Source organism: Lissotriton vulgaris, chromosome 9 (genome assembly GCF_964263255.1).
Source record: "Lissotriton vulgaris chromosome 9, aLisVul1.2, whole genome shotgun sequence".
Taxonomy (NCBI): domain Eukaryota; kingdom Metazoa; phylum Chordata; class Amphibia; order Caudata; family Salamandridae; genus Lissotriton; species Lissotriton vulgaris.
The window spans coordinates 1,033,323,436-1,033,340,267 of NC_141697.1; the positions used below are offsets into that span (position 1 = coordinate 1,033,323,436).

Consider the following 16,832-nt stretch of genomic DNA (forward strand, 5'->3'; position numbering starts at 1 on the left):
GCCCCTCGATTGTAACATAGTAGATGATGATTGGATAGCTCATTTTGAGAAAATATATTGTTCCCCAGATATTGAGAATCGTACAGATATTAACCTGCCTCAAAATGTAACTCCTACATTTGTTTTTCTCTACTGTGAGGCCTACCTGTCCTGTAGGATAACATTGGGTTGCCTTGCTACATTTACTGAGTGCTGGCTTTTGATTGGGACCAGGTAACCAGTTCCTGTTTGGTATCGATAAAATTGTAATAAAAAAATCCAAAAAATGCCGCTTGGCATTTTCCTACCCTTAGCCCTTTTGTACTTGTGGGGGTGTAACTGACAGCCTTTGTGAATACCTCCCAGACAGCCACGCAATACTGGGATTAGGTGTGCCTGAAGTGTCCACTTCTGGTAGGATGGGGGGCGGAGCTGAGCACAGCCCCACTTGCAACTGATGAGGCTATGCTCAGCCTCCACACAAAGGATTTATCACCTCCCCATGCAGCCAGCGTGGAGCCAGGGATTTAGGAAATTCCATAACCTTCAAAGAGACTTTCAAGAAGCTTCTCTCACCGTCCAGAGGAAGGGCAGCAGTTATAAAAATAGACCCCTCAGACCCACTATTCAGTTCACTCCTGGACCTGTGCAGGTAATCTCAATGGACAGCCTGCTGCTGTGACCTGCTGTGCCCTCTGCAAGGCTGATGATTTGCTGTACCTGGAAGGGCTACTTTGCTACCTGGACCTGCCTTTAACCTCAGAGGGCAGCCCTTTTGTTTGAGGCCTGCATCTTCGCCTTTGCCTGAGTCCTAAAATCCCAAGCGCTGTCCCACCAGTTCAGGACCCTTGGTTGTAGTGCCAAATGTGCCCAGATGGCAAAGTCTAAAACTGAGGGCTTAAAGAATTTTGGGCCAAAAATGCTCTAAAAAAAAAGGGTGGAATGGGAGCAACTTGCTCATCAATCCATCCAAGGTGCTATGTGGGTTGTCTTGACTTTGAGTCTGCCTCCTGCCTCGCCCTGCTGGCGATTATTAACTTCCATAAATATCACTACATCTAAACCTAGAATCTTCATAGTGGCTTCGACAGAAAGACCCCCTGCCGATAACACTGCCTCCTTTGATGTCGCCTGCTAAATATAACCTTCTCAGAACATTTTTCTTGAAAATTCCTCTAAGTCTGAAGGTAAGCGCCGACTGGGCCCAATCAGATTCTTGTATCCATAAACCACTCCATCACGGTCGGCCATATTTTTGGACTTTATCATTGTCTTGCGCAACTAGATGGCCTATGCTTTAGAGGGTGATGCAGGCTCAACCCTTTATTTTTTCTGCAATAGATATCTGTGGTGGGTGGTTTGATGTTTTAGATTATAGATTTTACTAAAAACTTTAAATATTCATTACTCCAATTCTACTGATGGGATTTTTGTTTGTTTTGATGTCAAATAATAATTTAAATGTACTCTACTTTTCTAAATTGTTTGGGGTTTTTTGTGTTGTGTTTTAACTTTTTACTGTTTGGTGTGTTGCATAAATGCTTTACACATTGCCTCCAAGTTAAGATTAACTGCATTTTGTGCCAAGCTAGTGTTAGGCACAGTTTAATATAGTGTTTTTTTGTGATTCACCCTGCCAGTGATTTGGGCTGTTGCTTGACCAGGGTCAACACCCCAGTCAACCAACAACCCAAATTCTCACAATGTTATCTGCTATTATGTCAGCATCCATGTGGTAAACCTTGACACCTATATCAAAAGTGAGGGACCATATTGGGGTTGAGCATCTGTTTTATTTTGGTGGCCGGAAAACAACACACCTTTGCCAAGTCCAATGTTAGTCCTGTGAGTGAACAAACATGTCTTCTCATGCCATGAGCTCTTGTAATTGCTCAGTAGGGTCCTTGACACAAAGAGTTTGTCAATTACACATTGAGATCATACGTTGAGTACCTGATAGTTCCAATAAAATGGGCGACCATGGCCAGCCTTTCATGCTACCCCACTCAGCCATCCACCCCATTGAGAGGACATGGCCAGTTTTCATTTTGGCAAAGCATTTAAGTAAAGACATTTTACACAACTCAGCATTAGTGTGCAACATCCTATTTTTTCAGAACTGCCTCAAAGTAGGCATATCATAATAAATTAAACAACGTTTATGTCTAGTGCTACAACTAATGCCAATGGCTATTTAACTGGCGCATCTGCTAAGATGTGAATGATTCATCTGAGATTAGTGTCATCATCTGGTGTAAATCTGCCCTGATGTGGATGAATCAGAGCATTAAGTCTAGTTGTGAACATTTTGCCTAAGATTTTGGTTTAAGTGTAAAAAGTGTATGTAAGAGTATTTTTTTCAATCTGTCCTTACTTGTATTGAGCAGATCTACCAAAATGTTCTCCTTCATGGTATGGGACAGCTCTTAAGTGGCCATTCTACTGGATAATTAATGAGGATTGGTACACGTTTGGGTAACAACTATTTTATAGAATTAAGTTGGTAGCCTATGGGGTCTTGGCAAATAATTCTTAGAAGTCGCTCTTATAGCATCTTTAATTTCATATATGTTTATAGGTCCTTCTAAGGCCATTCTACAATCATTGAGTAATGTGATCAAGCCACTGATACAAGGTTATCATCCACCAGAGAAGAGGGAGCTGAGTATACAGCATCTGTTAGTATTGTTTGAATCTGTCGTTAATTTCTGATTAGGAGTTGGTTCCTCAGAAAGACCATTTCAGGTCTACCATATTCTATGTTAATTAACAAAGACAGTCATATACAGCTTTATTACACTCATACAATGGGTTAGCGTATGTCTTCAAAATCAAAACAGCACAGTCTTTCCAAAGCAGTAGCCAGAGATCAGTGAGTCTTGACTAAGGGTCGGATTTAGAGTTTGGCGGACTGGTAACTCCATCAGAAACATGACAGATATCACGTCCACCATATTACAAGTTCCATAGGAGATAATGGAATTGTAATATGGTGGATGGGCTATCCGTCCTGCGTGTGACTGAGTAACCCCATCCGCCAAACTCTAAATTAGGCCCTAATTCTTCTCATGAAGCAGACAGGACACTTTTGAGTTTCAGTTGTCCCATTTTACTTCTGTTTACCAGTTCCTTGAGGAGAGTGACTCTGTTCCCCTTTGAAATCCTCATACATTTAATCCTTAGTATCATCTTGCAGACCTCCATATTACCCCTTACTATCCATGGAATTGTTTGTTCAAATAACTTTATTCGATTCATTAGAATCATAAAGGTTTACACAATAGAACATCTATAAACATTAAAAAAATTCACACGTTTCCTTTCATAGATCTTAAAAAACAAGCAAAATTAATCAATTTTAAAATCATCATAGCTATCGCAACCTCAGTTTGTACAATTGACTAAATAGAAAATTCTTAGTAAAATGAATAAAATTAGATTCATTTTCACACTTCATAACGTTTCCTGATTATAAATGCAGTTCTAATAAAACTAAGTACTACACAAGAAATTACAGCCGTAGATAGTGCCCTTAAATAGGCATAGCCCTCTTGATGAGAGCAGGGCCTAATAACGTTCAATATAGGTTTAATATAGCGTGCTCTAGGGTATTTGTACAGGGAACAGAACAACATAAAATGCATTGTACTCTGTTTGGCCAGGTTATTACAAGGAGAGCGGACTAGTCTCTCACACCAGCCAGCCTGTTTGGGATAGGCCACTAAAAAATGCAATGTTCCCAGTCAAAATGTGGTCAACAGAAAACGCGATTGTACATGCGAAGTAAAAGACAAAAGAAATTGCTGGGGACCTAATGCCCCATCATCTGGCGTTCCCCTGCCCTGGTCTGACATCCTTAATTCTGTGTGGTATGCATTTTTTATAATCATTTTCATATTAGACTCAATAGTATCTGGGTATTATAACATTCCTCTAGGCCAATCTTATAAAAAGTATCCCTAACATAACGCAGCCAAGGGAGTCACATTGCATTATCCAGGTTCATACAATCTTTAAGAATACTACTAGTGAATGTCAAATTCTCTGAAGACCAGATTTTTCCCCATAGGATAAGGGGTGCAATGTTTATCCTATCTTTCACGTATTCCAGGCCCACATCTGAGTGACAAAATGAGGTTGAAGTACTACTCGGAATCATTAAAAGCCTTTTTAAAAATGTGTTCTCTAAAACCTGAATCTGATAACTCTTATGATAACCCCATACTCCGGCCCCAAAAGTAGCTACAGATAAACATTTGGATTTATATAAAATTATCATTTCAGTAACCAGTCTATGTCCTAATTTACATGCAAAACGAAACAGCCCCTCTGTTATTCTACTGGTCTGTTGGGCCCTTGTCATAATTAGTTTATCCCAACTCAATTTGCTGTTAAAAACATTACCTAAATAGGTAAAATTGGGCACCTTCTCAATGATTTTTCCATTCACAATGAACTTCCTAGTCTTGTTTTTTTCTGGACCACAAATCATAATAATTGATTTACCATAATTTACTTTGAGGTCCAGTCATAACATAAAATCAGTGAAGGCGGTCAGGGACTTTTGTAAACTATTGGCTGTCAGTGTAATTAATACCGTATCATCGGCATAGGCCAACAGAGGGACCGGTATACCTCCTGCTCTTGGAAAATCCAGTTGCTGTTTAGTCAAGAATGACTGTAGACCATTAGTATATACAAGAAATAGGAAGGGTGCCAGGATACAACCCTGGCGCACCTCTTCCGTGGTGGCAATGGGCCTGGTCTTCTCACCTCCTGGTCCAAAGTGCACAGCCACAGTGGTGGATTCATGTAGCCTGCGTAATAGGGAAATAAGGGTCTCTTCAAAGCCCATTTCCCCCATCATTGTCCATAGCTTTCCCCTACAAACAGTGTAAATTGCGCTGGACAGGTCCATGAAGGCCAGGTGAAGCGAGACCCCCCTGGCCTTCATGTACTTGCCCATAATCAGGGACAGGTTAAGACACTGTTCATTTGTGCCCATCCCCTTTCTAAAACCATATTGGGTATTGGCAAATAATCCGGAAGCATTAACTCCAAACATGCTAGAATCACCCCCCCCCCCCCCCCCCATAACCTAACATGTAGTATCTATTAAGGAAATTGGCCAGAAACATGTGGGGTCATTCCTGTTTCCTTTTTTAAAAATGGGTACCACAACTGCTACCTTCTATTAAGAGATGGAATTTGACCGAGTATTGCTGCCTTAAAAACATTCGACAGCAAGGGTGCCCACAGGTGAAGATTACTTTTGATCAAATCTGAGGGTACCCCATCTGGACCTGGCGCTTTCATAGAATCGTTGTCCTCCTGAAAACAATGGTCGACTGCTTCCCCCACCACTCGATGGAGGGCCAGTCTGGAGAGCTTATATATGCAAGTGCCACACGTGAGAGCTGTGCCCCAATAAGGGGTCATCAACAGATGTTTTTTGGTCAGAGATCGTTTTGCATCGATCTGAAGAGTATACCACAGGCACTATGCTCTGTTTTATAGGGAACCTGTCAATGCGGTTATGCAGCTTGCATACCAGGGAATTAAATCAGTATTTCGTATATTCTGGGTTTCAGCTTATCATGCAACACTATTTACTATATCAATTATCTTCGTTATTAAAGAAAGAAGCTAATTCCAAGACGCAGAAATGTCGTTATCTAAATAAATAAATACTGTCACTTGCAGCAGGAGCACCTCACTGTAATGTATGCTGTGTGTACGCTGTCCTGTTGAGAGCAAACTAAAGAAACCACAATGAGATGAAAACCTGTAATTTGGAAAGTACCTGAAAGCACACAAATATTTTTTATATCACACATATTTATATTAGATTTCACTTTTTCTTTAATTTGATATTGAGAGATGTACAGTGAATTTCTCAGACTGGAAGATAAGCCAGTGAATCACTAGATCAAATCTGCTTTTCAAGAAGTTAATATTCGTGGTAAATAAATTATGTTGGAAGCAATGAAATGCAGCCTTACAACTGATTTCAAGGATGGCTGTACAGGTTTATTGTCACCTGCAATTTGTAATCTGTTATGTTTTGAAGAAAGTTGACCTGTTAGTTATACATTTTAAATATAAATCGATGCAGCTGTAAGTGATATCAAAACATTAAATTCAAAAGATATACAATCTTTTGGAATTTGATCCTAAATTGAGCTCTTCGGCAATAAAGCAAGCATTTAATCTCGTATCTTGTTGTCTCATTGGCAAATGACACAATAAAAATGTTTTTGTTTGGACTGTTTTATGTGTGTATCTACACTCCGTCCAACTAATTTTGAATCGTGATTGATTATTCCTTCCAGAAAATGATGAAGGACAACAATCTGGTGCGCCACTTGGATGCCTGTGAAACCATGGGCAATGCCACCGCCATCTGTTCTGACAAGACAGGAACCTTGACAACAAACAGGATGACAGTGGTGCAAGTCTACGTAGGCGATGTTCGGTACAAGGAGATCCCTGACCCGGATGCTTTATCAGCCAAAACATTGGATATATTGGTGGATGCTATCGCCATTAACAGTGCTTACACTACTAAAGTCCTGGTAAGTTCATGTTGTTGATGTTTTAATATTTATTGTGCCTAAGCAGCACTTTTTTAGTTTTATTTTGGAATGCTATGCTTATATGACATCAAAATGCAAATTGGTACATATTTGAATCTTTTGGAATGATGACAAAACCTAACTGTGCACATGCAGTACTTGTATTGTAATTGCATTTATATAGCGCTTACTACTCCTGACGAGGCAGCACTTTTTCTGTGAGTAGCTTGCTACTCCGGAACCCAAAAGGATTATGGGTGAATTAAATATTGTGAAAATGTTAAAATAATTTAAGCAGTGGATATGGTAGTCTGTTCTTTGGATTGAGAAGGATAGTGGAGGAATAGAAGAGGGAAAGGTTGCATTTATATATTGCTTGCTACCCTTGATGAGGCGTTGAGGCGTTTTCTTGTGTTTCCTCATTGCACATGTTGTTTCCAGTAGTGTACTAATGATTTGGGTGAAGGATCACGACTCCGTATAGAATGAAAATTCTATCAGATCAGAAGGCATGAGGAGTGATAGTTTTATTGTGACTCCTGTTGTGATGTTTTTCCAGTTATCACGTGGTGTTACAGTTTCTACTCCAAGCTGTCAGGTGCAATGTTTTATTGTCAGTCTTTGGTATGTCTATTGTGATGGGAGTTTATCACAGGGTGCAAATTCTGGTGTAAAATGCTTAGAATGTTTAATATTCAAAGGTCGAACAAATGGAGAAACAACAAAAGTGCCATTCATGACCAATTAAGATACGCTGTTAGCATAATATTTTCAAAATAAAGTGGAATATAAATAAGGAATTAAAAGACGCGTCTTTATAACAGAGTTGTGCTACCACGTAATAATCCTTCGGGGTGTCTTTCAAGGTCTAATACAGTATGCGAGATGTGATAAACTTGGCAGACAGTTCACCTCAGAGCAATTTTAATTTTCCTTTAGAGCATTGCAGTGCCAGGCTATTCTCCAGGAGCCATTTCTGCAAATGAAATATTTCTTTCAGCGTTGAACAATTCTTCTCCAGAGATACATAGTTTACAAGATGTAATTTTGCTTGCACACTAAAACACAAAAGCAACAAATCTATTCCCTTTTGTAGGAATTTGTACCTGCTTACCTTTAAGCATATTTAGAAGATATTTCTGTGCGATTTTTTTCAGAAAAATATTGCATTTAGTTTGTATTTCATATTTGTATTAAAACATAAAAATGTGGGTTGACTTGTTACACTCTAAATACTTAATAGAGAATGTCCTTCTTAAATTCTTTTGAAAATTAACAGAAAAAATGATAATATCCTAACTATCAAGGTAATTACAGCCATATGGTGTGTGATATACATTCAGTCTATTTTTTCAATTCTTCTTTTGACACAAATATATGTTATGTGTATTTGTAAAATGCACTATAACCCGCAAGGGAATTCTGGCACTGAGCAGGTGTGTGTGCCTAGCCCTGTCAATGGTAGGTTAGTTATTTGAAAAGCCCGTTCTTCAGCTTCTTGCGAAATTCAAACAGGGAGTAGAAGGCTCTGATGTGGAGTGGAAGTAATGTATACAAACACCTGTCCTTCTGATCTGGTACTGTGTACGTGTGGGATGTGTGCATGTAGGAGCCCTGCAGAGCTGAGGTGACTGGGTGAATATCTGTGAGGAGTTGGAATTTGGTGCATTTGTGTATTGAGATTCAGTGGAGTTTCCTAAAGTATGGTGTGATGCGAGTTTTGTGTGGGAGGTTGAGAATGAGTTTGGCTACCAAGGTCTGGATGGTTTGCAGTCTTCTAGTGAGGTGCTTGGTGGTCCCGGTGTGGAGGGTGTTCCCATAGTCCAACTTGCTGATGGCTAAGTTGTGAGTGACAGTTATTCTAGTGTTGCTGGAGAGCCATTTGAATATCTTCCTCATCACCTTCAGGGTGTGGAAGCAGGATGCAGTGATGGCGTTAACTTGTGTGGTCATGTCCAGTTTTCTGTTGATGGTTATTTTGTGTTTCCTAAAGTCTGTACTGAGTTTGGGCCCAAGTTCATCTCGCCACAAGTTGGGGTCCCATTGTCAGGTGTTCTTGATGAAGATCACTACATTTGGCTTGTTGGTGTTGAGCTTAATACAGTTGGCTTACATCCAGTTAGCGACTTAGGTCATGCTGGTGGAGAACTTGTCCCCTGTGTTGTGGGTTCGATCTGAGAGAGAGAGTATAAATTGCTTGTCGGTTTAGGAGAAGATGTTGAACTTGTGTGTGTGTGGATGACATTGGCTAGAGGAATCATTTATGTGTTGAAGCGATGGGACTGAGTGATGAACTTTGGGCACTGCAGATGAGTTTGCGGGCTTTTGAGGAGTAAGATTCTGGGCTGACATCTTGTGTTCTGTTCATTGAGAAGGAGCAGATCCTCTGGAGAGTGAGTGCTTGCATGCCAATCCTTTGCAGGTGCCTGATGAGGATGGAGTATGAGACCTTGTAAAATGCTGCAGAGAGGTCAAGAAAAGGATGGTTGCAGTGTCTCCTCTGTCAAGGATCATTTGTATGTTGTCTGTGGCAGCAATGAGTTTTGTTGATGTACTGCAGTTGGGCCTGATTCCAGACTGCATGCTGCTGAGGAGCTAGTGGTTGCTGAGGTAAATATTGAGATGTTGGTTTATTAGATTCTCTAATTCCATTTCCAGGTATGGTAGGAGGAAGATATGTCTGTAGTTGGAAAGCGTGGCTGGGTCAGCGGATGTTTCTTTTTGCAGGGGCATAATGGTGGCATGTTTCCAAGTGTCCGGGAATGTGACTGAGTCAGTGGAGGCTGGGTGCTAGTGCTTCGCTGATTGGTAGTAGTCCTTTGGTGAAAGTGTGGTGGGGGCAAGTGTCAGATGGAGTCCTTTAGTGGATGGCCTTCATAGCAGAAGGGATTTTGATGATGATGACAGTAGGCCACAATTTCATGTATTGTTTATTACCTATGATAATGAGTTGAACTGCACCAGTGACGAGGTCCGGTTTATGGCTGAAGTTGCTATATGTGGTGGTCAAAAATATGATTTCACAGCTAAATTAGATTTTGAAAATTGAGTGGAAAATATCTTTGGTTCATTTTGCTAATAAATTCTAAAGCAGATATGTGAATCGCGAATGTTAATCATATTTAGGCCTGTTTTGTAGAATATAGCCTCAACCTAAGGACTGGAAACTGTTTTTAGACAATTCCACTATAAAATGACACTTTTCAAAAATTTAATCTGTCAATTTTTGTGCATGAATTTTAAGCAATGTGCCATGTGGACGTACAAAGCACACTTTAGGCGTATCTTATAAACATATAAAAATAGATTCTCCTACATGGTAAAAATCCCTTTGCCTTTGCATGTGCCACTGCAGCATTTTTAAACTCCAGCCCAGTTACTGCACAGCATTGCTCCAAGAAGCCATATATTTTTTCCTTTATTTGGATACTGTAAATGCACAATGCAGCACAGAGATGGCATTTACCTTATACACATTGGATGGATCTGCTCTATGAGACATATCCTTACAGGAAAGTTAAATCAAACCAAATGGGTGAACACATTTCATCAGTATAACTGTATGTTGAATGAACAAGCATTGTAGCACTGAACAATAGTGTCACCGTGCACAGAGTCCTAGAAGGACAAATAGAATCCTGAAAAAGGCATACATTCATGCTTTACTGCACACCTGCATTGACGTTTCTTGTCAAAGAAGTTTAGGTCCATACTTTCTTGTTTCTGAGCCAAGAAACACCAATGTCAAAGTGGTTGAGGGTCCAGAGTGTTTTTTTAATAACCCCTAGGAACCTTGCTCACAGCATTTACAGCTGTGAAAGCCAGCAATTAACACTGTGAGCAAGGTCTACAATGGTTGCTCATTATAACCCACCCTGTTAGTGGTAATTCTGTGAATCCTCTTTCAAATCTAGTAGTAATGGCAATTATCTTTGGCGAGGCAGGGATGACATTTGAAGATCAGAACATTGCACTGGAGTGTTGATCAGCTAATGAGAGAACGAATTCTCTCAGTTGGAAGGAGCTTGCAACAATCCTGTCTGATCGTTAATGATCTTTTTGGTACTTACACTACGAAGCAGAAATTGACACTATTGAAAACAGGCAGCCAGATGAATGAATGTCACATAAATTGTCAGAAAGGGGCTGCGGTCAGTTCATTTGCAGCATTAGTGTTGAAAAAATGAAGGTTGGTTGAGTTCTATTTTGCTGATATACATTGGTTCATAGCGTATTCAGTGTCCAGGCAAGCTGATTGAACTGGTGTTACTTCCATCAGATAATCTAGTCTGGAAATCAAAAATATTCTGTCTAATATGTTTTTGCTTCAAAGACTATTTCTGGACATTTTCACAAATCTAGTTTGTTTCACAGATCCCTGTTATTTACAAAATGTCTTTACCAACTGGATGGTGGGAAATGATTCAGTGATTTGTATTCTTTCCCTCCATTTCCCCCAATTTCTAATTCCAATGGCACTGATCATGGTGAGGAAGAAAAAGGCACACATAGTGTTAATGGTGAAGTGGTTAGAATCTTTTCTTGACACCCCGCTATACATTACGTTCTCAGAATTACAACTTGAGGGTTCAGAATCTTTCCACAAATCAGACTATTGCTTTGTGATCTTTAGCCTCTCGGCCAAGAGAAAAAAGGTTAAATAGTGAAGTTTTCCAGGTGAAGCATATAAATGAGAATCTTGACCTCTTAGGCTGGGGATTGAGCTGTTCCTTTGATAGGTGCAGAGCTGCCATATAATTTTGTGTTGCATTAGAGACCAATAGTGCAACATCTAGGAACTTTTGTTGATTTATTGTTAGTGTGCATCAGGTTGTTTCCAATTCTTATCTTTGCAAAAAATCTAACAAATTAGCCTACAAATAAATCAATATTTGCACAGCTTCTTGAGGTATTCAATGGAATTCTCTAGTCGCATGAACCAAGTACACAAATGCAACCCAAATTATTTTGCTGCTACTCTTCCTTGCCTTATCACAGTCCTACCAACTCCATCCAGTATCCCCTCCTGCTAGAAATGCATTCACTTCTCATCGATAAGTACCAGGTTTCTAGTGTGGTGTAGGAGACCTTTATCTGCAGAATAACGATTTACAAGGCTAAGAAAAAGTGTCTGGTGTTTAAAAGTTAAATTTTGCAGTAAAGGTTTCTATAAGCTAGGTAGTGCCCACTTCCTTTAACAAGGGTAGTGAATGGAAAAAGTATTGCAAGAAGTAATTAAGATTACCGATAAGTAATCAGAGCTTTCCGAATAACTACGTTGAGAATGTAATGCTTGGCAAAGATGGCGGCCGAGTGAAGTCGGCCATAGGTGGCTCCCGGGGTGACGGTGGGATTCAGTTAAAATAAAGGATGCAGAGGACGTGAATGGCATGCCTACAAGCGATAAATGATGGTTTAAATGACCGGGCAGAGACTGAGCAGGTCTTACTAGGATTGAAGTGCTGGGCGTCGGCGCTGGCAGGGATAGCGGAGCAGTTGATCATCGGCTGCCGAGGTCTCGAGCGTGAGCTATATCGGATATCGAGGTGGAGCAGCGCCTGCGGATCAGCCTCCAGCGCTGTCATTATGGCACCCAAAATGGGCATGAAAGGCAAAGGCGGACCCTCACAACCGGCCCCCATGGATTCCCGCAGGGGAGTACGGCAGATACGGAGATGGCACCTGCCCCCGCAGCTCAAGGACGCCGGCAGAGGGCCCGGCTGGAGAATCCCCTAGACAGAAGGGGAGGGGCGTGGGCGCGTAGCCTCCTCGGACCACCACAATAATCAACTTGTTCCGGGGGGCAGGAACTGGATCAGCCTCCGGCCAGTCAAGTGAGCAATCTAACATCCCGGTCCTGGCTAAGGAAATTGTGCAAAAACTAACTGGTAAACCACCAATGGAACTGGGGGAGAATGCAGAGCAGGGTGACATTGAGGCTTTAAAGACACACGCACAAGGGTCCAAGGGGGACAGTGTGGGACAGATACTGCAGGGGGGGCGAGCCAATGTTACTGTGCCAGTCACTGATGCTGGGGAGAGTACCGGAGAGATAGTTTTAGGAAATGACTGCCAGAACACTGAAGTGTCTGGGGAGACTGAGCTGCAACAGGAACAGGAGGAAAGATCTGGGCAGCACCTTAGTGCACAGAAGCCAAGGGGGAAGCTGAGAGAACCTAACAGGGCTCCAAAGCCTCACAGGATTTCGCAGGATGGTAGGGAGAGGGACATTGATTCAGAAGCAAATGACTACTACTCTCTTTCAGATGCCACCTGGTAAGGTCTGGACTCATACCCCTGGTCCGATACAGAATCTAGTGAGGAAGAGAGTATACCTGGCACTGATGCTAGAGGTCGGGAAATGATTATCACTACATGGAAAACATTCTCCCGAATGGGGAGAACTGATATCCCTAAGCATACGGATCTTAGGTGGGACTATTCTACGGGAGATCAATTGGTGGGGAATAGCAACCAGTTTAATTTTGAAGAAGCTGCGGCGGGTCCCCTGCGCTATCCCCTACTTTAGAATCTATATTGCAGTGTGTAACGGCACATAGGGAAGAAGCCCGACTGGAAAGTAAACGCTCCCAGAATGCCACTCTGAAACTTGAGGGGGCTGTAAGAAAAATTGCAAGAACATGCAACGATATTAGTGACCGGATGACAGAGCTAGAAACAAGGACAGTTGCACTGGAAGTGGACATAGCTGGTTCAAAAGGGCAAGTTAAAGCACATGAGGAACAACCTTTGGATACTCAGTGGAAACTAGAAGAAGGCGAAAATCGCCAAAGAAGGAATAACTTACGCTTTCTTGATATTCCGGAGGGAAAGGAGGTGTCTGACGCACATCTTTTTATGGTTAGGCTACTGGAGAAATCCTTCCCAGAATTCGAAGGGTGATATTGGCCCCAGATAATACAAAGGGCACACCGAGTCCCGTTTAACATTCGGCAGCCAGCTCGCCTAGATGCCAAACCTCAGGCATTTCTGGTGTGTTTTGGCAATTATTTGCTGAGACAAAATGTGTTCGAGAAGGCTAGACCTGAAGCACAGCAGGTGGCAGATGGATTTAAATTTTTTACTAGACCAGACTTTTGCCACACTACGGTGGAACGAAGATGGCGTCTGCGTCAAATGATAACACAGTTTCAGGAGAAGAGAGCTCAGGTCTTCCTCCTCAACCCGGCTCGACTGAAAGTAATATGGAAAGATCAAACAAGATTTTTTACATCGGCGATCAAGGCCAAGGAGTTCTTAAATACTGGGGGGAGATGACTCTTTCCCTTTTTTTCCTGTTAGCGACATGTTCTTTGGGTCAAGGATAATATTCGGGAAAAATGTTTCTAGAAGAACTAAAAAATGCTTTTAGAATAACCAGGACTAAAAAGGCATTGGCATATGATCTCTTGAATGTCCTTAAGGGCTCCTTGATTATATTGCTCTAGAAATCTCACATGGGAGTCACAAATCGTAATAATATGTCACCTTAACGGAGGGAACCACCACTCATCACACGCAGACCTAGGAGGGTCTATTGCTTCACAAAGCTAAGGGGGTGGGGAAGAGGAGGGGGAGGGATGGGGGAGAGAGGGGAGGGTGGGAGGCTGGGGAAGGGTGGGCAAAATGCAGAAAATCCAGGAAAGCATTGTATGGTTGCAGAAAAAGATATGTACCAGAGGAGTTTAAGGGTGTGGTTTAAAGGGCAATTTAGGAACCAAGGAAGCTGGAATTATGGGTAGGCTGACTATTTGCACAATTAATATTGGGGGGCTGAACGATAGAGGCAAGAGAGGCAGGGCTGGGGAGGTGCTGCGAGCCATAGGTGCTGCCATTATTTGCCAGCAAGAGACTCACATCCCCTAGCAGAAAAGAGGGCTCAACAGTATCCCAGGGTATTCCCAGGTAATTTGCTCATCTCAGTCCACCAACACCAGAGGGATGGCAATACATGTTTCTAACCGGATCCTACCCATTAAGCGAATAAAGTCGGATAAATGGGGTAGGTGGGCTATTGCTTTAATCCCAAACCACTTTACTATCTGCACATTATATGGCTCAAATATAGATGATGCGGATTTGTTTTCAGAACTATAGATTGAATTGGCTTCTTGGCCAACACCCTTGATTATCTGTGGCGATTTTAATATTCATTTAGATTCATGTGGCTCTGTTAGGGGAGAAAGCCACGAGTTTTTAAATGTAAATGTAAATGTACATGAATTTATATAGCGCAAATCACCACTGGTTTCTAAGCGCTTGCTTAGGGAACCCGTCCTGGTATTCCCCTGTGAGATAACCCCGGCAGGGTATCCGCAAGATGAAAGCCAGGCATCCCGCCGCGAGGGGCCGTTGTGGAGATTCAGCAAACTATTGCCCAGAGTCGCAGAGTGTGAACCCATGAATCGAGTAGGCACCGGAGCGAGAATTGTCGAGTCCATGGACATTTGTGGACTCAAGACCCCGCCGCGCCGGGAATTGAACCCTGGTCCCGGGCTGACCTCTGCTTTCAGGTCTGCCTCCTCTAACCAGTGAGCCACACTTCTCCACTTAATGCTTTAAATGCACTCACCGCCATGCATGGGCTGGTAGATATCTGGTCATGTAAAATGGCAGAGGATCCGGGGTTCACATATTTTTCATGTCCACATAGAAAATACATTAGACTTGATTAATTTTTAGTTTCAGTCTCTTTTTTGGAGGGAGCATAGGTTAGGAGACTGCCTAAGGTCCTGTCGGACCACAAGCATCTGGTGATGTACATTAAGGTCCCGGCGTACGCAAAAGTATCTACCAAGTGGATGTTTGAAAATAAACTATTAGCCACAGAAGGATTCGTAGATCACATCAGAGGGTGGAACCGACAGTTTTTTTATATAAATAGAATTAGCACATCGAGAGAAAACGTCTGGGAGACATTTAAAGTAGGGCTTAGGGAGAAATAACAAGTTTTGGTGGATTTTATAGGAAAAAACAGAGGGATGAAATAAATGCACTTACAGAGGAGCTGAGTAGGGCGTGGCTTGGATGCCGAGGAGGTAGGCAGCGTGAGCTCGGAGCTCCGTGCCCGATCCCGGAAAATATCCTGAAAATCTGATCGGACCCCGAGGTAACCGATACCATCCGGTACTGGACGTTACTGCGGAGGGTCCGAGGCCCACGGAGGACGACACCGAGCCATCCCACAGCAGTATTTCGACTTTGAAAGTTGAACCCAGGCGAGAAGTCGCGGACCCCAAAATGGCGGCGAGAGCATGAGAGCAGACACGACGGAGACATCTGCCCGGAGACCCACTGAGGACTGCTCCCTGACGAATCAAGGGTGTTGGCGGCCACATCGCGCCTCTCCCCGGGTGCCGAGTGGACTTTGGGAGCACTCTTGGGCGGTGGCTGAGGACCGCCCCCCTAGTAGGGGCGACGGCAGTGCGGCAGTGGCCCAGTGACGAGAGCCCCGGGCCCCTGGCGCAGGCCGGGCCGTGATCGCTCAGTGTTTCCTACTGCTTGGTGACAAATCTGGACCCGGGATCCCTGCCGAAGAACGAAACCCGACGGCACTCGGAGGGTGACCAGGAATATACTCGGAGACCGCCGCCCAAACCGGCCCAGATGGGGAAACCAAAGGGGAAGGGAGATGGCGCGACCGACACTGAGGCTGCGGAGGGAGCGGAGCGAGACCAAGCGGCATTGCAGCGGATGCAGGATCGTATCCTGGAGGCCATCGCCACCACTAAGGACGCCCTGCAGCAAGATATCGCTCAGGTGGCGACGGGCTTGGGCCTCCTGAAGGCCGACCACGACAAACTTAAAGACAGGGTGAAATCCGTGGAGATCACGGTTAAGGAATTAGCCCCGGGCCAAGAAACGATGAAGGCCCAGATGGTAGACGTGATGGACCACCTGAAGGTGCTGGAAAGGAGGGCCGAGGACGCCGAAAACAGAAACAGGCGCAACAACGTACGCCTAGTGGGCCTGCCGGAAAAAATTGAAGGCGACGACATGGTGGGATACCTTGATAACTGGTTGCGGACGGAGGTGGCACCGGAAGGTCTGTCCCCCTTCTTCTCCCTGGAACGGGCACATAGAGTTCCAGCGCGCCCGCCGGCCTTGGGCCTTCCTCCTCGCCCGGTGGTGTTCAAGTTGCTCCATTATCGGGACAGAGATTGGCTCTTACAGAGGGCAAGAGAAGCAGGGCCCTTTCAAGTGGAGAGCAATAGAGTCACCATGTTCCCGGACTACACGTTTGAGACGCAGCGACTCCGGGCAAACTTCCTGTCCCTC

At 43.3% G+C, this 16,832-nt stretch overlaps 1 protein-coding gene across 5 annotated transcripts in view; it reads left to right on the forward strand.

Annotated features, from left to right (window-relative positions):
• The window catches only part of ATP2B2 (ATPase plasma membrane Ca2+ transporting 2), a 1,489,679-nt gene that overhangs the window by 1,075,069 nt on the left and 397,778 nt on the right, over window positions 1–16,832 (forward strand). For all 5 annotated transcript variants that reach the window (XM_086938944.1, XM_086938947.1, XM_086938945.1 and 2 more), the window contains one exon: window positions 6,312–6,554. In XM_086938944.1, coding sequence (XP_086795070.1) covers window positions 6,312–6,554 — 243 coding nt within the window. The remainder of the gene's footprint in view (window positions 1–6,311; window positions 6,555–16,832) is intronic.